Source organism: Panthera tigris, chromosome D1 (assembly GCF_018350195.1).
Source record: "Panthera tigris isolate Pti1 chromosome D1, P.tigris_Pti1_mat1.1, whole genome shotgun sequence".
Classification (NCBI taxonomy): Eukaryota; Metazoa; Chordata; class Mammalia; order Carnivora; family Felidae; genus Panthera; species Panthera tigris.
Genome location: NC_056669.1, coordinates 8657460 through 8681290, shown reverse-complemented (window position 1 = coordinate 8681290; position 23831 = coordinate 8657460). Strand labels below are relative to the sequence as shown.

The 23831-nt window shown below is 39.0% G+C and overlaps 1 protein-coding gene across 3 annotated transcripts in view; it reads left to right on the top strand.

Moving 5' to 3' along the window:
• The first annotated feature begins 145 nt into the window (after window positions 1-145).
• Window positions 146-23831, top strand: part of RDX (radixin) — a 95014-nt gene continuing 71328 nt past the window's right edge. The window contains exons 1-2 of one of the 3 annotated variants that reach the window (XM_042957703.1): window positions 146-335; window positions 16226-16295. In XM_042957703.1, the coding sequence (XP_042813637.1) occupies window positions 16284-16295 (12 nt within the window). In that variant the 5' untranslated portion in view covers window positions 146-335; window positions 16226-16283. Of the gene's footprint in view, window positions 336-15676; window positions 15700-16225; window positions 16296-23831 lie in introns of those variants that run through there. The other 2 variants (XM_042957701.1, XM_042957702.1) reach the window with 2 other exon arrangements.

Here is a 23831-nt window from a genome sequence, read left to right as displayed (position 1 = left end):
CGACGCCGCGTGCGGCGGGCGGCGGCGAGCGCGGGGGGCGGGGCGCGGGCGGCCCTCACGGCGGCGGCGGCGGCGGCGTTGGCGCTCGGGCCGCGGCGCGAGGCCGGCCGGCCGGCAGGGGGAGGCGGGGGGCGCGGGGCAGCCCCGCCTTCCCCCCGAGGAGCCGCCGGGCGGCCATATTGCGGAGCTGTCTGCGGTGGTGGCGGCGCCTCTCGTCCCCGGCGGCCCGGCGCTCCCACCGCCGCCTTTCCCTCCCTGCCGCAGCCGCGACGCCCGGCGCCGCCGCGCAGCGCCCCGGCCACGCTCGGGGCGGGAAGGAGCCGCTCGCTCTCGGGGTAAGCCGCTGGCGCCCTCCCTTCCCTCCCCCCCCCCCCGCCCCAGTCGCTGCTCCCGGGCGGCTCCGGAGACGCTGAGGTGGCGAGAAGTTGCGGGGGCCCGCGCTGCCCGGCGGCCGCTTCGCGAGGGCCTCGCGCGCCTCTGTGTCCGCGCCCCGCGGGCCGCGGCGCCGCCGAGCTCCCGGCCCGGCCCGCCAGGCCGCTCCCGGGGTCGGCGGCAGGCGCTGGGCGCGGCCCGAAGCCCGAGGCGGCCGCCGGGCGTTTGTGGTCGGCGCGGGCGCGCGGTCCGCCCCCGGGGAGGGCCCCGGACCCCCAGACCCCGGGCAGCGGCGGGTTCCCGCCGCCTGGGCGCGGCCCCGGCGCGGCCTGGCGCGTCCCTTCGGGGCGCCCAGAAAATACCGTGAGCCTGGGTAGAATTCTAGTTTGCAGTGCAGGATGGGGGGAATTTATTAGAACTTCTCCCCCTCCTTTCTCCCCCTCCCCCCCCACCCCCACCGACCTCCAGTTTGAAAGTAAGGGTGTTGAATTACTAGAGGGAGCGCGTTGGCCCTGGCGGCAAAGGGATGTTGTGTTCTGTACGGGGTTCGGGGCGCCGAGCCGCTCCCGGCCCCGGCCCCCGCGAGGCCAGGCCCGCCGTCCCCGGCCGCCGCGCTCTGTCTACCTGCTGCCGCGGCCGCGGCCGGCCTCGGAGCCTCGCAAGTTTGTCCGGCCGCGGAGGCGGCAGCCCGGCTTGCGGTCTGGGCCCCCGTCCCCGCTTCCCGCTTCCCGTGAACGCGCCTCCGCTTGATTTCCGGGCGAAGTCTGAAAGAGGGGCTCTGCGTTACTGCAGCTTCGGTGAAGCGCATCACTTCCTATACAGAGAGGTCGGGATTCCTGCACCGAGCCCGCTATTGGGTTCTTTTCTTTTTTCCCCTAACGAGATTGAGTGAAGTCCGTTTCGTCAGAGATCAGTTTAAAAATACGGTTGAGGGTTTGTACCAGACTTTTTAATGAGTCCCGTGGCACTGAGGCTGGCATGGTGCAAATGTAAAAGGCTGAGATAATAAGGGTTTATTTGATGAAGGGGTACGGACATCGACATTGCAATCTATTGTTTACGGAGCGTACAGTTTTTAGAACACTAAATACTCTTTTATATGTCGGACGGAGCTCTGAATGAACAATTGCCCCGTTCATGTGGCAGGGTAAATAAATAATGGCTTAATCCATTTGCCAAAACAGCATTATTAGATTTGAGAGGAGATTAATATTCAGGGCTGCATTGTTTTGTGTGTGTGTGTGTGTGTGTGTGTGTGTGTGTGTGTGTGTTTATTAATTTTCCGAATCCCATTGCTTTCACTAGTGTGCTTTATCTTTCAAACTAATATGACAAAAATGACAAAAGGTAGAACACCCCTTTTGAAGTTAGTAGTATGTTGTAAAAAGGATCGTCACGGACTTTGGTTCTTTGCTTAATCACTTTTTTTATGTAGGGAGGAATTTAATAAACAGGTAACATTATTAAAGAATGAATACATATGTATTGGAAATTGTAGCTTTATGTAAATGAGGCAGAATTTAATTGTGGCGTTTAGGAATGTTAAATTCTTGCTCTTGGGGAATTTACGTTGTTTTGTTCACTTCTGTGTCCCTACGCATGGAAGAGAGTGGGTAGGAGAGACTCAGAAATATTTGTAGAATAAATGCAATTAATTTCAGTGTGGGTAAAGTATGTGGGGTCTGTCCTTTTAGACATTGTCATTACTTAAACTGATGATTGTTTTTCCTTTGGTGGTAAGAAAATGACAGACTTTGCTTTTCCCTCTCTTGGTGTCAGTAGTCTCGGGGAGGGGAGCAAGGGTTGTTTCTTGTTGATTGCTTCACCATTGCCAACAGCACAATTGGATTTTATTACTCATTTATGTGTTTGGCAGGTTGTTGAAATGAAAGTCTTGATACGTCTTTATTTTAACTTCTGTTGTCGTTGAATATCCTCTCCATATAGTTTCATAGAGCCTGAAATGTGGAACGATGGTGGGAATCTTTTCACCCATTTTTAACTTAATGCATTTTAACTTAGGCTGCTTAAAAAGTGGCAGGTTTTAACCAATATTTCCCAAAGACTGAAGCCAAAAGAAATGTGTTCTGTGAGGACTGTGAAGAGTGAGCTGTGCTGGTGGAGCACACCTGGCAGGGTAGAGCCAGTATGAGTTTATGCTCCTTCTCTCAATCTGGGAGCTCAAGGAAGTAACCCTTTCTTGGATAGCTTGGGCCTCCAGCTGACCAAAGGCTAGTGGATACTTCTTAACTACCCTGATGTTACCCTTTTGCTACTGAATTCAGCGGAACTGGATTGGATTGCTCTCGACTCCACCCTTAGAAGGTTATTTTTAAGCCTCCCAGTGTTGTTACTGACGGCTAAAGTGCTTCTGGGACCTTCACTCAGTCCTGTGGCCAGTGCGTACTCACCTCTTGGGTGATGCAAGCGGCCAGTCTGACCCCAGCGAAGTCCTCCGTTTGTAGCCTCTTTCACAGAATCTTGTCTTTCCTATTCATTTATTTCTCAATATTATTTTCTATTAAACGTATATTTTAAACTTTTATTTTTTAGAGAGCGTGAGTGTGAGTGAGTGGGGGAGGGGGCAGAGGGAGAGAGAGAATCTCAAGCAGGCTCCACACTCCGCTCCAAGCCCTTGACCATCATGACCTGAGCCAAAACCAGGAGTTGGACCCTCCACCGACTGAGCCACCCAGGCGCCCCTTAAACCATTTTTAAAGATGTTGAAAGTAATACAGTTTATGACAAACTTAAAAAACTTACATCTTAAAAGATGTAAAAGTAAAGCTACAAGTTCTCTTCACTCCCCAGAACTACCCAACGTCTTTCCTACTCCTGTTTTTCATAGGTATTGCTGTTAGCACTTCCTTCCGTGGATACAGAAAATGCCAAAACTTAGGCAAAAATAAACATAAAAATCCTTTATTTGTGATTTTAAAGTCTATAAAAATAAGGTTATTTTGTAACAAATACTGAAATGGTATTTATTACTGTGTTGAAAAGATTAATGTTTCTCAGACGTTTAAAAAAAATTTTTTAATGTTTATTTTTGAGAGAGACAGAGTGTAAGCAGAGAAGGGGCAGAGAGAGAGAGAGGGAGACACAGAATTTGGAACCGGCTCCAGGCCCTGAGCTGTCAGCACAGAGCCCCGGGACTGGAACTCAGGACCCATGAGATCATGAGCTAGGCTGAAGTTGGGCACTTAACCGACTGAGCCACCCAGGCCCCCCTAAAATTTTTTTAATGTTTATTTTTGAGAGAGAAGATTTGAAGCAGACTCTGAGCTGAGAGTGGAGAGCAAAGTGTGCTTATGTGCTTGTGCAAATTTTCTTGCTTAATGATTGAAGGTGAAGTTCACTTTTTGTTTTCTCCCTATAGTATGGCATATAATAGTGAAAAATGGTGTCCTTTAAAAAATGTGTGTCTTTGGGGATACCTAGGTGGTGCAGTTGGATAGGCGTCCGACTCTTGACTTTAACTCAGGTCACGATCTCAAACTTGGTGAGTTTGAGCCCCACACTGGGCTCTGTGCGGACAACGCTGAGCCTACTTGGGATTCTCCCTCTTTCTCTGCTGTTTTCCCCTGCGCGCGCACACACACACTCTCTCTCTCAAAATAATAAGCTTTAAAAAAAAGTGTGTCTTTGTATTGGGAGCTGTTTGGAAAGGAAATATAGTCCATACAATTTACTTTCCTCATTCCATTTAATACTGAAGTCTAGCTTCAGCTTCGTAGAAGAGAGGGGCTCAGTCAGGTTAGGAGTTGGATAGGGTTTTTTGGGTATTTTTTTCCCCTTTGAATAGACAGTATGTATAGAGATCCTTCCAAATTTCCTAATTTAAAATAACTTACTTTTATTTAAAAGGTAGATGTTAAAAATTTGCATGTGCATAAGTTTTGTATTGTTTTTTCCTACTGTAACATCAGTTACTCTTTAATAGAATTCTCAATTGGATTTTGCAGAGGTTTTATATATATAAATAAGGTAGTGATTTTTTTTTTTAAATTTTTTTATTTAGTGTTTTGCTTCAAGCAGTCCAATGCAGATGAATAGGATGTCCAGTCATGCTGGTTACTTTTCTACGTAGTTTATATACATTTGAAATAAACTGTTTTGACAGGCCAGATCTCTCCTGCTGGCCTGATTTTGTAAAGGAAGTTTTATTGGAACACAGAAATATAATTAGTTTACATAGTGTTTCTGGATACTTTTGAGCTATAATGTCTGAGGCCATATATTTTGCACATCCTGAAGTATTTACTCTCTGGTCATTTACAGAAAAAGTTTCCAACCCCTGATTTAGAGAAAAAAATATCTTGTTGAAAGAATGCCTTAGGTACTGTATGGAAGGAGGTAGCACATTGTTTTGTTTTTTGCCCCATGATTATAGAATTTATAAAGTTATAAATCTTAGTAATTGGAACAGATCGTTTTTTCCAAGTTGTAGGTAGTCTGTGGGCTTTCAGAACTTGAAATGTTTCTTTCATTTGTGAAAAGTTGTTAACTAAAACTGGCTGCAGTGAAATTGTGAGGTGAACAACCTTCTTTTTCAAGGACTTCTATCACTTAAGATGCTTTGGTCACAATAACAGGAAATTCTCAAACTGGCTTAAATAATGAAGAAAATTAAGAGACTTAAGAATAGCTCAGTAATGATATCAAGGACTCACTCTCTTTACAACTTTCTGCCCTGTGGCCTTCCCCCATTGGCTTCGTCCTGAGACTGCTCTCTCCAGCGTTACAGTTTGGCTGCAGCCACCTGCCATCCGCACACAGCAGTTCCCAAAGAACTGGGAAGGAATGCCTCTTCCAGCAGCCCCCCAGCAGAGGTCTTCTTAGTGTCACTGACCAGGCTTGGGATATGTTCCTTATCCAACCCAGTTACTGGCAGGGGGAATGGGATTGCCCCTCATCTATCTAACTCTGCTCCCACTAGATTGTTTTAGTGTCTTGGGTTTTTTCTTAATCCCACCCACCTGAACTCACACCCAAGATTGAGCTGTTGTACATAATCTAGCATGAATATGTGAGTTCATATCTTCTTGGTTACCAAATTTATTTAAATTATGAAATGAAAAGTGTTGATTCCTGCTAAAACACTTTTGAGGCAGGGTTGACAAAATGTGGTCCATGAGCCAAATCCAGCCTACGGCCTGATTTTGTAAATAAGGTTTCATTTGAACACATCATTTGTGCACATATTATCTATGGCTGCTTTCATGCTACAAGAGCAGAATAGTTGTAACAGAGACCGTATGGCCTTGCAGAATCTAAGAAGTTTATTTACCTGGCCATGTAGGGAAAAAGTTGGCCAACTTTAAGATAGCATACATACATTTATACTTCTCTGCCAAATACTGTTTGTATCTGGTGAGTAACATACTGACAAAGTCACATTCTAATGGGAATACAAATGTGCTGTTTTGTATACTATAAAGTGTGTTAAATGTTTAAATGCCCTTGTGTTAATAATATTAACAGGAGTTAATTTTCAGTGCACCAGTGTTCTAAGCAGAGTTTTCTGTGATGTGAGTTGAGTATTTCTTGTTTCCTATTTATTTTTTTTTAATCTTCCTATTGTTTCTGTAATTTAATAACCTTTCAATAAGCTAACAGAGTAGGTTATTGTTTGCAACTAAAAATCCTGGCTAGTACACAGAATGATGTGGGCACATGAGTGCAACAGAGGGACCCTTAGTAAAACGGAGAGAGAATGGGGATACAGGAAATCTCAGCCATGATTAATTGGATCTGGAACCCTTTGGCTTTTACTGAGTGTATGGAATGGACTAAACTTGGTTAGCCATCATCAGGACTTCTGATAATTAAGCCATTTGTAGATCCTAGACTTAGAAAAACTATAAAGTTTTAGTTTGGTTATTAGCAAGGTTGGTGTGTATACTTGAACTCATTACTATCATCTAACCAACAATCAGTATAATTATAGTTACCATTAGAAGTGTCAGACTGTCTGCCCTTTAACTCTGATTTGATCATCAAATTAAATGAGATTGCTAAAAATAATCTCTTGAATAATGTCTTGAGTAGAGACAATAGAGACAGTAGAGGTCTAAATTTGGGAGACCTAGTTGGGAGGAGTTTTGTTCTCCCATATTCATGTTTGTTGTCTCTCTTTTATTTTTTTTAAATCTTTTTTTTTTTTTAAGTTTGTTTACTTATTTGAGAGAGAGAGAGAGAGAGAGAGAGAGAGAGAGGAAGAGAATCCCGAGCAGGCTCTTCACTGTCAGCATGGAGCCCGATGGGAGGCTTGAACTCACAAACAGAGGTCATGACCTGAGCCAAAATCGAGAGTCAGATGCTTAACCAACTGAGCCACCCTGGCACCCCTTGCTGTCTCTTGTAGTATGTTGGCTTATTAGTGTGTTACTTAGCTATTTGATAATGTAAATTAGAGGAAAATATTGCCCTTGACAATAATCAACAGAAAAAGTCAAATGAATATTACATGCAAACTTAATATGCCAACAAAATTGACAACAAACTTCTGAGGCCCTACTGTGAGCCAGGCACCATTCCAGTTTAAAACAAAAATTTTTTTTTACATTTATTTATTTTTGAGAGAGAGACAGACAGACAGACAGAGTGTGAGCAGGGGAGGGGCAGAGAGAGAGGGAGACAGAATCCAGAGCAGGCTCCAGGCTCTGAGCTGTCAGTACAGAGTCCGATGTGGGGTTCGAAGCCACAAACTTTGAGAGCATGACCTGAGCCAAAGTTGGATGCTCAACTGACTGAGCCACCCAGGCGCTCCCTCCCTTCCAGTGTTTAAAAGGGAGTTTTGAATATTTTGAAATTAGAAGCTTAATGAAAGAACTTCCAGAGAGCCTTAGTGATTGCATGAAAGAATATTGTCCAATTTAAGAAACGTAATTACTTTATTCTGTTTTGAAAATAAGCTGCTATTGTGTCCAGTGGTTCAAAACCTGTAAAGCCTAGAATGGTTTGTGAGAAGTCAGGTCATTTTGAGACTTGCTTTTTCCTGCTGCATAGGTGACTTAAATCAATCTGTTTGTTTTAACATTTTTTTTTTTAATGTTTTATTTATTTTTTTTTGAGACAGAGAGAGACACGGCATGAACAGGGGAGGGGCAGAGAGAGAGGGAGACACAGAATCGGAAGCAGGCTCCAGGCTCTGAGCCATCAGCCCAGAGCCCGACGCGGGGCTCTAACTCGCGGACCGCGAGATCGTGACCTGAGCTGAAGTCGGACGCTTAACCGACTGAGCCACCCAGGCACCCCTGTTTTAACATTTTTAAACATGCATTATGTTACCTTTTGATGTTTTCATAAGTGTAAAATGAAACTGAATTGCATTGAGCTTTCTTAGCTTTTAGCATTTAAAATTAATCTTTGCAAATGGTATTGTTTTTCTACCCACCTTGGGAACAATATAGATACGGTGTTTCTTTTAAATTTATAGGTTTATTTTTTTAAGCTTATTTTTATTATTTTGAGAGAGAGCAAGTGGTGTGGTGGGGGGGGGGAAGAGAGAGAGAGAGAGAGAGAGAGAGAGAGAGAGAAAGAAAGAAAGAAAGAAAGAAAGAAAGAAAGAAAGAAAGAATGAATATCTCAAGGAGGCTCCACGCTGTCAGCACAGAGCCCATCTCCAGGCTCAAACCCATGAGTTCATGACCTGAGCTGAAACCAAGAGTTGGATGCTTCACCAACTGAGCCACCCAGGTGCCCCCAGATTTCTTTTAGAAGACAATCTAAATTCAGTGTACAAGTTTGTTTTTAGTATTGTAGTTCTGCTTTATATTTGTTTTAGGTTCTAGAAATTTGGTTTGCATTTATAGTAACATGTAAAAATTGCTCAAAAGTGTTGAAGATTTCATTTCCTTGAAAATATCCTTGAACAAAAATCAGTTTCTACCTAAGCAAGTACTTATAAATACCGTATTTGGAACTGTATATCACCCTTATAGGAAATACATTTTCAAGGTGATTATACCAGTACTAATGTAACTTGTAACATCTTTAGAGATAGTCTTTTGATCTGAAAACAACGGAAGAAAGAGCTTTAGCTTCTTCTAGAAAAGTTCTGGTAATTATTTGAGATGAGCTTCTCTGGAATGATGTCAGAAAAAAGAATAGGAAAACCAGGAGAGCCCAGGACTCAAGTTTAAAAGGACCTCTGACTTGTTGACTAGCCGTATTACTTAGGGCAAGTCACTTATCTGAATCTAAATTCCTTATTAAAAGAATGAGGGATTGTGATACCTTTCTTGGGCAGAGGGAAGAAGGGTAGTTATTATGAAGGTTAGGTGATACAGGTGAAGTGGCTGAAAAGTATTCTACAGGTAATTCCTTCATTCACTCCCCTTGTGCTTGTTTTGTGCCTTATTTCTTTATTTACAAAATGGAGCTGAAATTTTTTTGTCCTCTTTGCTTCACTTGAGGAATGACATGGCATTATATAGCTAAAGGTGCATTAATACTGCCATTAAATTGAGTATTAACATTGAGCTAAAAACATAATAAACATGGTTCTGTGTATATTAGAGCTTTTAAGCTTGTGGGTCTGTGAACTTGGATAGGGAAAAAAGTTGCATATTTTTTACACGTTTTCTTGCCATTATTAATGTGGGCACCTAGTAGTATTAGCATTAACACAGACTGTTTCCATTAGAAATTGTAGATATTTTCATAATCCGTCGCTGTTGCAGAGATGTCGAAGTGACATTACTTGGAAGTTTAATCATTAGATCCGCTGGTAGACACTGTTACTTAATTTAAAAACACATATATTACTATATCATAAATCCGTGATTTTTATATTTTGGTGATTGTAGTCCAGTATAGTTGGTCTTTTATGCAGTGTTAATGTGTCTTATTAAAATACATTTAAAAGTACTTCTATACATTAAAAGCATTTAAAAACGCTTTTCTAGGAAGGGCTTTATAGGCTTCACCAGAGGGGGACCATGCAGGGGAAAAAGAACTTTTTTATTGTAGATATTGTTACTGTGTTCGTCTGACTGCCAGAGTTACCTTATTAATTCAGTTTATACTTTCCTTTGTTAAACTGCTTCCTAATCCCCCAGTAAATTGGCAGAGGAATTCTTTTGTAACTTTTTGGTCTGTGGAGAGAAACGGTTGGTTCAGAGATTGCTTCTGTATCTCAAAAGGCAGGGAAAAAAAATTACAATTAGGCGTGAGGAAAAGGATATCTTAAGAATAAAATTAGGCAGTGTGACATAAATTATTGAAGGTTTGGTAATAGGCCCAGGATGGACGAGAGTGAACACCTGTTTTACCACCTGACAGGTGGGAAGAGTCTGTTGTGCCACTGACTTCATAGAGCTCAAGGTGTTAGGCATGAGGCTGTTTTTCCATTGTGTGAGGTAGAGAGGAGGCTGTTTTAAGGTCCCCCTCAGAGTTAACGGATAAAGTAGAAAATGCTTTATATGAATGCATTGTCTGTAAACATCGTACTTAGAGTTTATAGCCGTACAGTTACTTTTCTGCAAATGGGAAATGTGTATACTGGCAGCATCTCTTAAAACTTCTTGTTGAGTATGTCTTTGCCATGATTGTGCAAAGAAGTAGGGTAAGACCTCTTGAAGAAATTTACCAAGGAGGGAGTAATTTTCTTCTCAGTAATTAGATATTTGAGGGTGGATGGGAGAAGAGTTTATTTTTACTATATATCTCTAATGTACAATGGTTTAGGCGATTATGTAATATATATGTATATGTGCGTGTATATATATATGTGTATATATATATATATATATTTTATTACAAGAAAGAAAGGAAGACACTGAAAGACCGTAATTTCAAGATGAGTCAGTTAGAGATGGAAACCCAGGACATGTATCTTGGTATCTTAGCTTTTCTTTTCTTTTTTCTTTTCAAAAAAATTTATTTTAATTGTTTATTTTGGAGAGCGAGAGAGACAGAGTATGAGCCAGGGAGGGGCAGGAAGAGAGGGAGATACAGAATCCAAAGCAGGCTCCAGGCTCTGAGCTGACAGCACAGACAGAGCCCGATAGGGGGCTTCAACTCATGAACCATGAGATCATGACCTGAGCCGAAGTCAGACGCTTAACCAATTGAGCCACTCAGGTGCCTCAGTATCTTAGCTTTTCATGTGACATTTTATTAAATTGGCCATTCTGGTATTAAGATGTTAGTTTCAGGAGAAAACACACTAATGAAATCATAGAAGAACTAGAAATGTATTACTGAGGTTAAATAGTATTACTGTGATATAAATACTTTTCAGTAATAACTAAATTGGCTAAAAACTTGAGTTTTAGTTATATCTGTACACAGCTTCATCGTAAAAAAATTTAAGGTGGAATTCTTAAGTCATATAAGCTGGTAAACTGATACATGAACAGTTTAGTGGATTACATTTTCTAGGTTCTCCTCTGATTTTTAAAAAAATTTTTTTTTTTTTTTAACGTTTATTTACTCTTGAGACAGAGAGACAGAGGATGAACAGGGGAGGGTCAGAGAGAGAGAGAGGGAGACACAGAATCTGAAACAGGCTCCAGGCTCCGAGCTGTCAGCACAGAGCCCGACTCAGGGCTGGAACTCACGAGCCGTGAGATCATGACCTGAGCCGAAGTCGGACGCTTAACCGACTGAGCCGCCCAGGCGCCCCTCTCCTCTGATTTTTAAAATTAGGAACTTAACAGAAATAAGATCTTGATTATTATTATGTGTTCAGTTCTTTATATCCAGATACCATTTGTAAGGACACCTGTGTTTTTACATGGTTAAAGCAAGTGGCTACATAATCTGCTTTTTCACTTACCCTTATGTAAATGTTGACACAGTTTGTCATAATACACAAACACCCCTGTAACAGTCTATCATGTTATCACATAACATTGTGACTTTAATTAGTGGCTTTTATGACATGTACTGCTGTGGATGTCTTGCTAGAGGTTACTTTGTTTTGCATTTCTTGACTTCTTTGGCGTATATTCCAAAAGCAGAATTTCCTGTTCGGAAAAGATTTGAGCTTTTGTTATGCATTGACAACTTACTTTCCAGGAATATGGAGCCGATTTATGGTGCTACCAGCAATGTTTATCTACTTGTTTAGCAGTACTGCTCATCGGTACTGCCATGTATAATAATTATTTTGCTAGTTTAACGACTATATAATCAAAATGGCCTTTAAGGCCATTTGATTTGTGGTTTTAATCAGCAGAGTTGTGCATCTGTTTTGTGAAGAGTTTGTAGAGAGTTTGTCATTTAACCATTTACTGAGTGGAGTCTGAGTGATATCTTTATATATTTAATTATTTCTTTCCATAGTAACTTTTTATTCTGGCTATTGCATATTTTTACTCTATTAGCATTTTGCTATTTAGATGTAGGGATTTTAAACAAAATAATCTGTTTTCATCATAATGTATATATTTTTCTTAGTCATATTTCTCCTCCAAAATTATAATTTTTTCTAAAGTCTCTTTTTGAGAAAAAATTCACCTACTTAGATTTTATTAAATGTTATGATGAAGTTAATAGGCCCGACTTAGGTTTATTTACTTAGAGTAATTTTGTTCTTTTATTTTAAAGAATTTGTTTTTCTTATTATGAAAGCTCTACATTATTTTAGAAGTCTGCAGATTTACGTTAATTCACAGGAACTCGCTATTTTGGAGTATGATCATATTGGTCTTTTCATATGATACTGTATGTATGGCTTTATAACCTGCCTTTTTAGTAGTTTGTGGATGTTTTGCCATATCATTTAATATTTTTCTGTATCTTTTTTTAAATTTTTTAAATGTTTTTATTTATTTTTGAGACAGAGCATGAGCAGGGGAGGGGCAGAGAGAGAGGGAGACACAGAATCTGAAACAGGCTCCAGGCTCTGAGCTGTCAGCACAGAGCCCGAGACAGGACTTGAACTCACAGACTGCGAGATGATGACCTGAGCTGAAGTTGGACGCTCAGCCGACTGAGCCACCCAGGCATCCCTCTGTAACTTTTTTTTAATGTTTATTTATTTTTGAGAGAGAGAGTGGGGAAGGGGTAGTGAGAGAGGGAGACACAGAATCTGAAGAAGGCACCCCCCCCCCCCCCCCCCCCGCCTCCGGTTCTCACAATTCATTCATGTAGATGAATTAGGTTTGTTGCAGATTTTTTTTTTTTTTTTAATTTTTTTTTTTCAAACGTTTTTTATTTATTTTTGGGACAGAGAGAGACAGAGCATGAATGGGGGAGGGGCAGAGAGAGAGGGAGACACAGAATCGGAAACAGGCTCCAGGCTCCGAGCCATCAGCCCAGAGCCTGACGCGGGGCTCGAACTCACGGACCGCGAGATCGTGACCTGGCTGAAGTCGGACGCTTAACCGACTGCGCCACCCAGGCGCCCCATGTTTGTTGCAGATTTTAAAAACTTAGCTTGTGTAAAAACCTGTTTTTTGTGTGTGTATGTTGGTCTATGATATATTTATTCTTTCATGTCAGTAGAGCTCCTTATTAAACCTAAAACTTTAATGCAGATTTTCTTCTTGAAAGATCCTTTTAATAGAGTATAACTGGAAGTAACTCTAGTATTGAAAACTTGGATTGATTATTTTTTATAGGAAAAGGAAATAAACTTACCTTTATTTTGTTCAAGTATTAGGTTCATGTGTAACTTCAGAGTATCAGCAAACCTACATGCTTGGTGTTTATTTACCTGCCCACCTGGCCCTGTGTTTGTGGACTACTTTTTCTGTAATTTAGGTGCTTTAACTTAGTTTATACAGCCTGGCATATAATTAATGCTCAGTTTCTTTCCCTGGTCTTTCCTTGCTGATGAGAGATTGAACAGAAGGGGCACCACAGCTGTATGGTTTAGTAAATAACATGAGCAGTACGTGTGGAAGCTCTCCTGAGTGTGTGTCTCCCGAGTTCTCCAGCATGTGGCTGTGGGGGTCTGATATGGTATATGGAATACAATGTCAAGAAGTTAATGTAAAAATTAGTCTAAGACAATTAAAATTCCTAACACTCTGCTAGGAGCAAGCCTGAAATACCTCTGTAGTGATACATACACACAACTCAGGGCTTGCAAGACTCCCACACTGGGGACTGGGTTAGGGACACGACCTTTCTACACTTGATCTTAGGCAAAAGGCTGAGAACCGATAGGGACATGAGCTTTCTGTCTAAAATTAAAACTGTAAAGAAATAAGCCATACTGAATTGAAAATAGAATAATTTTATAGTGAGAGAAAATAAACATAGGGATAAACGGAAGATTCAAAATGTTGTAAAATAGCATGGCATTATTAAGATTTTTTTTTAAAAGCTGAAAACGAATTTCTAGGAATAAGAATATATAATTACTGAAATGCCAAACTATCAAAGACATAAAACATAAAAACAGTGGAAGAGAATTAATGATTCGAGGAATGTTGCACACAGAGAGAGAGAGAGAGATGGAAACCACTGAAGTGATGCTTAGAGAAATGATACGGTTTTAAATATAAGGCAAGACGTTTTAAAAATATTCCCCAGAAAAGGAGATTTATATTTATGTTTTTAGGAACTCTGTCACTGCTCTGTTCTTTTTCTTGGGCTTGGAAATATTTTTGAAGACAGGCACATTGACCTGAAATGCCTTTAGTACATGGGAGTTTGGAAAGTTCACAGAGCCCATTTACTAAGTGGTTTAAACATTAAAAAAGAGGTAAATCTAGAATAGATCTGGTTTTTAAAAAAATAATATAGTGGTTACACTGTAGATACTAAAATATTCCAACAGTACAAACAAGAAAAATTCCTAGTGTTTTATATAAATGGATAGTGTAGCTTGGGATAAAAACTTTAATGGTAGTATTATATACTGATTCAAAAAGTGCCTGTATAATCTGGAAACCTTGCTGTGATGCAAGAAGTTGTCATATAGACTTTCATGTCTCATTTGTGTGTGGAGTTTAAAGAAGTTCTATGTTCTCTGAAGTAAGAGATGAAGTCAACTTTTTCAGTATTTTATAGATCATGTGTTTTTAATATCTATACTAATGTACATACTTGATTATTTTACATATTCAGGTGATAAAAATTATTTTTAAATATTCTCATTGACAAAAAAGGGGATACTTTATATTTGGAGTTGCCTTATACTTGGGCATATTTAGTTTATGCCCTTAATGTACATACTAGAAAAGAAAAAATACTGGGAGTTACTTAAAGGTTTAATTTTAGGAATTAGAAAATGAGCCACGGAGTAAAGCCAGCTAATGAGAAGAAAAATGATGAGGAAAAAGAGAGAAATTAACAACAACAAAAAAAGAACAATAAAAGAAACAGAAGATTAACCAAACTGAAAGCTGACCTTTAGACAGCTAAACTAAAGCAAACTTCTGGCAAGATTAATCAAGCAAAAGGGAAGGTAAAATTTAACAGTATTAAGAATGAAAAGAGGATCATAACCACCAATGTAGTACATATAAAGAAATCCTGAAAGAATACTATAACTTTCTAGAAATGTGTTACCAAGACTTGGAGAAAATCAGATTTGGCTATGGGGTAGAGATTTAAATATGTTTTGGTCATGTTATATTTGAGATAATCTTTAGACTTTGAGCAAGGCAAGTTAGGCAAGTTCTAGAGAGACAGATTTGGCAATTACTAACTTAGAAATGATGTGAAGGGCAGGTCAGTTTTGAGGAGGTTTGAGGACCTGAGATGGTAAGGATCTGAACTCAGACAATAAATAATAGGAGGAAGAAAAGGGGATAGAGAATGAGATAGGTCTGAGGAACATTGAAGGTTCATCAAAGTAGGTGACTGTAGGAAGGGAGTGTTAACATTTCCCTAGCTAAGAGTTAAGGAAATGAATTCCATGGTTCAACTGTTAGATAAAAAATATCTCAGGAGGAGGTTCCTTTTAAAGAGAGATTTATTGGCACATGATTGAATAAAATTTAGGGAAATGACTTCAGTGTTTCATTTTTTTCCAATTTGGACAGTTTTCTGCTTCATTAATTATAGCATCTTAAAAAGCTGTAATATAGTTTTAAAACAAAATTATATATCGATGCTAGTATAGTGGGTAAATTTTCACAGCAGAGAGATTATCAGCGGAAGCTGATTTTTAAGTGATTTATCTAATGTACCTCACTGTGGCTCTTCAAACTGGAATAATCATTTTTTCTGGACTAATGGTTAAGAATGTTAGATCTTCTGGTTGGTTTGTTAGATGTTTTTAAGAACGTTTGTTCTAAGACAGTATAGCATGATGGGTTTCTTGGATTAGGATTCACTTTTGCTTTACAGGGAGAAGCTAGAATTTAACATTGGTCTTAAGGACAACTCTAAATTTCAGTGAAGGCCACCAGTTTACTTGTGAGTAGCATGCAGATTGCTAGTGTGTGGTCTATGACTGTTTAATACACCTTGGGTGAATAAACTACTTGATACAATTTTTAAATTGTTTTAAATTCCAAGAGAAATTGGAATTGGGTTTTTTAAATTCCAAGAGAAAATAATTTTCTTTAAAAGTTACCTTTTTAGAATTTACATTAATCAGAATTTCCTTTTGTCTTTGGTGTACAGAAAAAAAGGTCAGAAAGTGTTTTTGAGTTCATCTCTTTAGAATTTGAATCTGTGTCTTCCCCTTGACTATATTCCTTTCTCTACCAGGCTGAGTGTAGAGGTGAACCTGACTCAGACAGAGACAGTATTTGGATCCGTAGCAGTCTTGCTTCCTTGCTTTGTGTTGTCTCTGACTGAATTAAAACTTGGAGTTGGTGATTGGTGTGCTTTATATGATGTTGTTTGACATGTGTGCTATTTGAAATCACAGTATAAATATTTTTAGAGAATTAGAAAGTAATAGATCTCTTTTGCTTTCTTTTTTCTTTAACTGAAGGTGACAACAGAATTCATAAACGTGAATTTTTAAAGAAGGTGACAAAAAGAGAAGGAAAATGCCGAAACCAGTAAGTGTATTTTTACCGCTGCTTTTACCACTACTTACTTAATAAAATGTCAGTAGCATTAAGTTCCTTTCGGAACAAGGCAAAATATTATGGTAGAGTCGTTGGGGAAGAAAAAGGCACTGATCCTGCTGCTGGTGGCTTGTTTTAGATTAATGTGGCTAGAATGAAGCATTATGTGAACTAATGAAAAAGAGGTACAGGTAACACTGTAGTTAAGATTCGTGGGTTCTGGAGCCAGACGTCTTCATTTGTATCCTGGCTCTGCTGCTTACCCTCTGTGACCTTTGTTAGATTACTTCAGACTCTCCAATTCTTAATTTCCTCATATAAAAAATGGAGATGTAATTAGTTACTTAAGAGATCTTGGTGAGAATTATGAGAACTGGGAACATTCGGTGCTCAGTAAATAGTAACTTCTTGTTAAGCAGGAGGAAGTAATAAGAGGTTGGAAGGATCCATGCATTAATTTTCTCATAGTTCTAGCTTTGATTCTAGTGACACCGATGCTGATATTGTATAGTCTTAGATTTTTTAGTTTAAGGGTGTATGTATGATTTTACTTAGTTGTATAATTATATAGTTTTTGACTAAGATTTATTCCTTTTTTCTTGGGATAAATGTTTTTGCTTCATCTAACAAAATTGAGGTGTTGTTTTCCAGTGTTTCTTTTGGCCAGTTACCTTTTTAAGAAAGTCATTGGTTATAGCTATTTGAGTTTCCTGACATGAATATCTCTTTGGAATTACTTTAAAGACTCAGCAGGTAGGTAACAGAGTACATTTGCGTTGTTGCAGATGACACAGTCTTCAGGAATCTAAAAACCAACTACTAGAACTAATAACTGAACTTAGCAAGATTGTTGGACACAGGCTTATATTTTTAAAAATCACTAGCCTTTCTTATATCCTTGTATAAAATTTGAAAAATGAAGTAAAAAAAATGTATTTGTAACTCCATCAAAGATATGAAATACTTTGGAATAAATTTACAGAAACTGTACGAGATCTCTACAGTGAAAACTTGTGGGAAGTTAACGACTTAAATTTGCAGGATAATATTCTGTAATGTTCATAGATATGTGTAGAAAATACTATTAAGGTGTCATTTGTACCCAATGTAATGGTAGAATGAATGCAATTTCATCACTTCAATCCAAGGAGGCTTCTTTGGCTGACATTGATTAGCTGATTGTAAAACGTCTGTAGAACTGCCAACATTTATATGGAAGAGCTAAAGCAATTTTTAAAAAGAAAAAAGTTGGAAAACTTACACTTCTGTATCTTAAGACCTGTTCACAAACTACAAAGATAAGATAATGTGGTGTTGGTAGATAATGGAATCAGTGAAACAAAAATGCAACTACCCATATGCATTCATTAGATTTTTTACAAGACTTTCACACAATTCAATAAAAATTAAAAAATAAATAAATAATAAAAAATAAAATTCTTTCCAACAAATGGTTTGGAACAAAGGGTTATCCATATAGAAGAATATGAACACTGGACCTTACCTCACAATTTACACACCGAATTAACCCTAAGTGGATCATAGATCTAAATACAAAAGGTCAAACTGTAAAACTGCTAGAAGAAAACATTTTTGTGACCCTGGGGTAGGTAAAGTTTCTTAGATAACATACAGGAAGTTTTAACCATTTATTTTGTATTTTTACTTCTTTCGAAAGTTTGAACCGTTTAAAAAACACATTGGATTTCATCATAATTAAAAACTTTTGTCCTTTGAAAGAGAGCAATGAGAAAATGAAAAGATGAAACAGAACAGGAGAAAGTAATTGAATATACAGTTCCTTTAGAACTCCGTAAGATAACCCAGTTTTTAAAAAATGGGCAAAAACTTTGAACAGATGTTTTACAAAAGAACATATATTGATAGCTAGCGGACACATGAAAAGATGCTCAATGTCTTTAGTTACAGGGAAACACAAAACTACAGTGAGATATACCACTTTATAGTCACTATAATGGCTAAAATTAGAGCTTGATAATATCAAGTGTTGGTAAGAATGGGAATCAACTGGAGCTCTAATATTTCTGATAGGAATATGAAAGTTTATAGTTACTTTAGCAAACTGTTACTATAATTGAGTGGAAAACATTGATGTATTATTCCTTAGAGTAAGGATTCAAAATTATATGTGCAGGTAGATATAAATTGTATATTAATTTGATTTCTGTGTTTTCCACTGATCTATTGGCTTAGTTTTATATTTAGTAGATACGTAAACTTGGTCAAGTCACACTTCTGCAGACCTGTGTATATACTTTTAAATGTTTATTTTGAGAGAGAGAGAGAGCTCGCACGTACACAGGTGGGGGAGGGGCAGAGAGAGGGGATCCCAGTCTGACCCCTGATTTATATAAACATGGAAATTTACAGCCCTGTCATAACAATTAGCAGGGAAACCCCTGATAAAATGATCAGTGTAGAAACGAGTTGCATTTCTACAAAAGCAAAAGGAGAAACAATTATGTTATGGAAAAATATTTCATCAAATCTACAATCTTTTGTTTGAAACTCTTTAAGCTACATGAGTTTCAATATTTGGAATCTTTTGGATTTTATAAAGGTGAATATATACTTTATTATGTGTCTCTGTCATGTCATGAAGCTTCCCTCAAGACCTGGTATATCACCTCAAAAACATTAATGTTTTTCTATGTCAGTGTGTGAGTATTCATTTGAAATGGGATAATTAAACTCACCAGCTAGTCACCCATCACTTCATGTTAATAAGGTTTTGCTAGAAATTAGCTAATAAACTTGTTTTCAACGCCTTTGGGATATCAACGGATAGTGGACATGTATTTATAATAGTGACAAAATCATAGTGATATATGGGAACGATATCTAACAAATGATTAATATGATTTTTTTAAGATTTTATTTTTTTTAAGTAATCTCTACACCCAGTAGGGGGGAGCTTGAACTTACAACCTTGAGATCAAGAGTCACACATTGTACTGACTGAGTCAGCCAGGTACCCAAATTAATAGAATTTTTAGGGAGAAAATTAGAAACACTTTTTGGAAGATTTTAAAGAAGACTTAAATTAATGCACAGAGAGAACCACAGTCATGGATGGGAAGAGTCAGTATTGAAAAGATGTTATTTCTCACCTCAGGAGACTAATGAATTTAGTGTTGTTCCATTTTAAATCATAGGTATTTTGAAAATTTACGATTTTCTGTGAAGTCAGGAACAAGAAAAAAGAACCAAGAATAGCCAAGAAGTCTTAAAGATAATGAGGAGAGACTTTTCCTACCAGATACCAAGACTTTTGAAAGATGTAGTAATTAAAACAGCGTGGTTTTGACAGAGTAGTACGTCAACCAGTGCAAAAGAATAGCGCAAATTCAGACCCCAGACCTGTAGATATTTGATATGTTTCAGTTGTCTTCAAATTAACTTCAAATTAACTTGCAAATTAACTAATCAATATACATCACTTAGATGTTTTAAATCCCCATGTCATTATCCTCATGGGGATTAAAAAATGAAATTGGATCTCTACCTCAAATCATAAGCAAAAATCATTGAAGACAAGTTATGAAAAACAACTTTAGTATGAAATAGAAGAGTATCTTCAAGAATCCAGAGTAGAGAAAGATTTCTTAAATATGGCCCAAAATAGTGACACCCATAAATACAACATATCTTCAACATTAAAGTTAATATGTTTATCATAAAGGACACTTCAAAGTAGAATGACAGACTACAAACTGGGAGAAGATTTTTTTTTTTTTTGTGATACAAATAATTATCAAGGTATTAGTATGTAGGATATGTAAAGATTGGCTACATAGTAGTGAGAAAAAACAAAAACAAAAAAACAACCCAGTAGAAAAATAAGCAATAGATGTTAACAGACGTCTCCAAAGATGAGGAGACTGAGTGGTCAATAAACATAATATATTAGTTTTGTTATTCTTTAACAAATTACCACAAATTTAGTAGCTTAAAGCAGTACCCATTTATTATCTCATATTTTTGTAGGTTAGAAATAAGGGATGATATGATTGGGTAGGTTCTCTGTTCAGGGTCTCCCTAGCCTGAAATCAAGGTCTATCCCAGCTGCATTCTCCTCCGGAACTCAGGGTCTTCTTTCAAGTGTATTCCTATTGGCAGAATTCATTTCTTGCAAAAATGATCCATCTTTAATTACTGGAGGCTGAAGTTCCCATTTTCCTACTAGCTGTTGGCCAGGGACCACTCTTAGCTCCTAGAGGCTGGTGTCAGGTCCTTGCCCATGGCCCCTTTAATTCACCAGTGGAGAACCTCTTTTACGTCAAATTCCTGTCACACTTTGAATTTTTGTGACTTTTGCAACCAGTCAGAAAAAAACACTTTGCTTTTAAAGGACTTCTGTGAATAGCTTAGCTCCACTCACACACAATCCTTCAATTTTGAGGTCAACTACATCTGTAGGTGAGGTCAAGTACATCTAAAAAAATGCCTTCTCCCGTGTAATGTAACATAATCATGAGGGTGACATCAGGGGATGAAGATCATGGGGGCTGCCGTAGACTTCTGCACACTATACCTATGAAAATGTTCTCAACCTCTTTTGGAATCAGATCTGCTCAGTAAGACCGTATAGAGATACCATTTTATACCCACTGGATTGTCAGATATTTTAAAAATCCGGTAATACCCGTTGTTAGTGAAAATACAGATCAGCAGGACTTCTGTTGTTGGAAGACAGTTCACTTTTTCATGGTAAATTTGACTTCATACTTTATTACCCAGGACTTCATTGGAGTATTTACTTCTAGAGACACTCAGATATATACGTATTAGGAGACATATACAGGAGTGTTCATAACCGTATTCTTGATAACCAAAAAATTAGAAACAATGTCCATTGACGAGAAAGTGGGTAAATTATTTTCTGGCAATAATTGTATAGCAATAGAAATGAATGAATTATAACTACTCACAAAAAATCAATGGATTTTAGAAATACAAAGGTGAAAAAACATTTGTTGAAACTTTTTTCTTTAATGTTATTTTGAGAGCAAGCGAGAGATCACGGGTTGAAGGGCAAAGAGAGGGAGAGAGCATCCCAAGCAGGCTCTGTGCTGTCAGTGCAGAACCTGACAGGAGGCTTGATCTCACAAACCATGAGATCATGACCTGAGCCAAAATTGAGAGTCAGATGCTTAGTTGACCAAGCCATCCAGGTGCCCATAAACTTTTTATTGAAATAGAATATACATACTGAGAAGAACATATTGTGTTTAGTTGATGAATTTTCATAAAGTAAAATATACTTCTGTAGCCATTGCCCATATCAAGAAAGAAGACTTTCTTATTCAGTACTGTACAACTTTAACACAGTTAAAAATCAAGAAAAACTAAATATTTTACATAGAGATACCCACATTTGTGGTGAAGCTATTTTGTTTTTAATTTTCTTTTACCTTTATTTAGTTTTGAGAGTGCGTGACTGTGCATGCAGGGGACGGGCAGAGAGAGGGAGACAGGATCCAAAGCAGGCTCTCCACTGTGAGCATGGAGCCTGATACAGGGCTCAGATTCACGAACCAACTGTGAGATCGTGACCTGAGCTGAAATCAGGAGGCAGCCACTTAACTGAGCCACCCAGGTGCCCCAAAACTATTCTTTTTTTTTTTTTTAATGTTTGTTTATGTATTTATTTATGAGGGAGAGAGAGCAGGAGCAGGGAAGGGGAGAGAGAGAGAGGGAGATAGAGAATCCAAAGCAGGCTCCAGGCTCTGAGCTGTCAGCACAGAGCCCGGCATGGGGCTCTGACCCACAAACCACGAGATCATGACCTCCGCCGAAGTCAGGTGCTTAACTGACTGGGCTACCCAGGTGCCACCTCAAAAGTATTATTTGAAAAAAAAGAATGACAGACAAAAAATTCAGTTTATTGCTCACCTGTGGGGGATTGAGGACAGGGAAATTCAGAAGAAATAGATTGGTATCCACAGCATAATTTGCCATTTCTTGTTATTAAATTGAGTGGTAGATATATGGGTAAAGAAAAACTTTTTCATTACTCGGTTTCTGGTGATAGTTGTATAGGTTTTCCACATCAAGCAGTTCTGTAGTTCTGTGTACTCATCAGTTGTGGGTTCTGCCGTTGAATTCATTCTGACACCACCTACCCGGATTAGCACAGACAGTCCGTGTTAAGGGCTCAGTCCCACTGGACTGCTGTCGCTTCCAGACACCAATCCCAAATAGTGGATCTCCATGTTACCCACATTTCTAGCTTGGCTACACATTGGAGATTCCCACGGTCCCCTCCTCAGGTACTGTAATTCACTGGAACAGCTTACCGAACTCAGAGAAACACTTTTACTTATTATTACTGGTTAATACAAAGGATATTATAAGGATACAAATGAAAGACACAGAGGAAGAGGAGGCACCTAGGGCAAAGTCCAGGAAGGTCCAGAGCAGGGGAGCTTCTGTTCTTGTAGAGTTTGCAGTCCACCTTTCTCTTTGTACGTGGATGCATTCATCAACTTGGAAGCTCTCTGTGAACCCCTTTGTTGAAGGTTTTTTATGAGGTGTCCTTTATGTAGGTACAATTGATCAAATCACGTACAGCCAGTGACGATTAACCCAACTGCCCAGCCTCCTCTCTTTGGAGATTAGGGTAGTGGCTGTAATCACATGCTTGGTTCTTGTGGTTACCAGCCCCCATCATGAAGTGTGTACGGGCCCATCTGGAGTCACTTAAACTCAGGTGTGGTTGAAAGGGGCTTGTGAGTAACAAAAAATGCTCCACTCACTTCTGTCATTCAGGAAATTCCAGGGGCTTTAGGAACTCTCTGCCAAGAAACAGAATGAAGACCAAATACATATTCTATGACAATAGGGTTTATGTTGTTATGCTTCATTGTTTATGTATGCTACATGTATATGTGTATGCATATTTCCTAATAGGCATTATTTTAAAGAAGGGTAGATTGGTTAGGTTTATTTGATTAGAGAACGTATTTCAGATAAAGGCTACATGTGCAGGGGGAATGTAAATGTAAAGGGGAAATAAGTCACATTTAGAGTTCTAATAGTATGAGTTAAAAAGGTACATTTGTACCACATGATGGTAAACTCTAAATGAAGATGATACTCTGGAATTAAAATTCTTTAAAAAAAATTTTTTTTTTACCGTTTATTCTTTTTTTTTTTTAATTTTTTTATGTTTATTTAGTTTTGAGAGCAAGAGAGACAGAGCATGAGTGGGAGAGGGGCAGACAGAGAGGGAGTCACAGAATCCAAAGCAGGCTCCAGGCTCTAGCTGTCAGCACAGAGCCTGATGCGGGGCTCGAACTCACCGCAAGATCATGACCTGAGCCAAAGTCGGCCACCTAACTGACTGAACCACCCAGGTGCCCCAACGTTTATTCATTTTTGAGAGACAGAGAGCATGAGTGGGGAAGGGGCAGAGAGAGAGGGAGGCACAGAATCCGAAGCAGGCTCTAGGCTCTGAGCTGTCAGCACAGAGCCCAAAGCGAGGCTCAAACTCACGAACTGCGA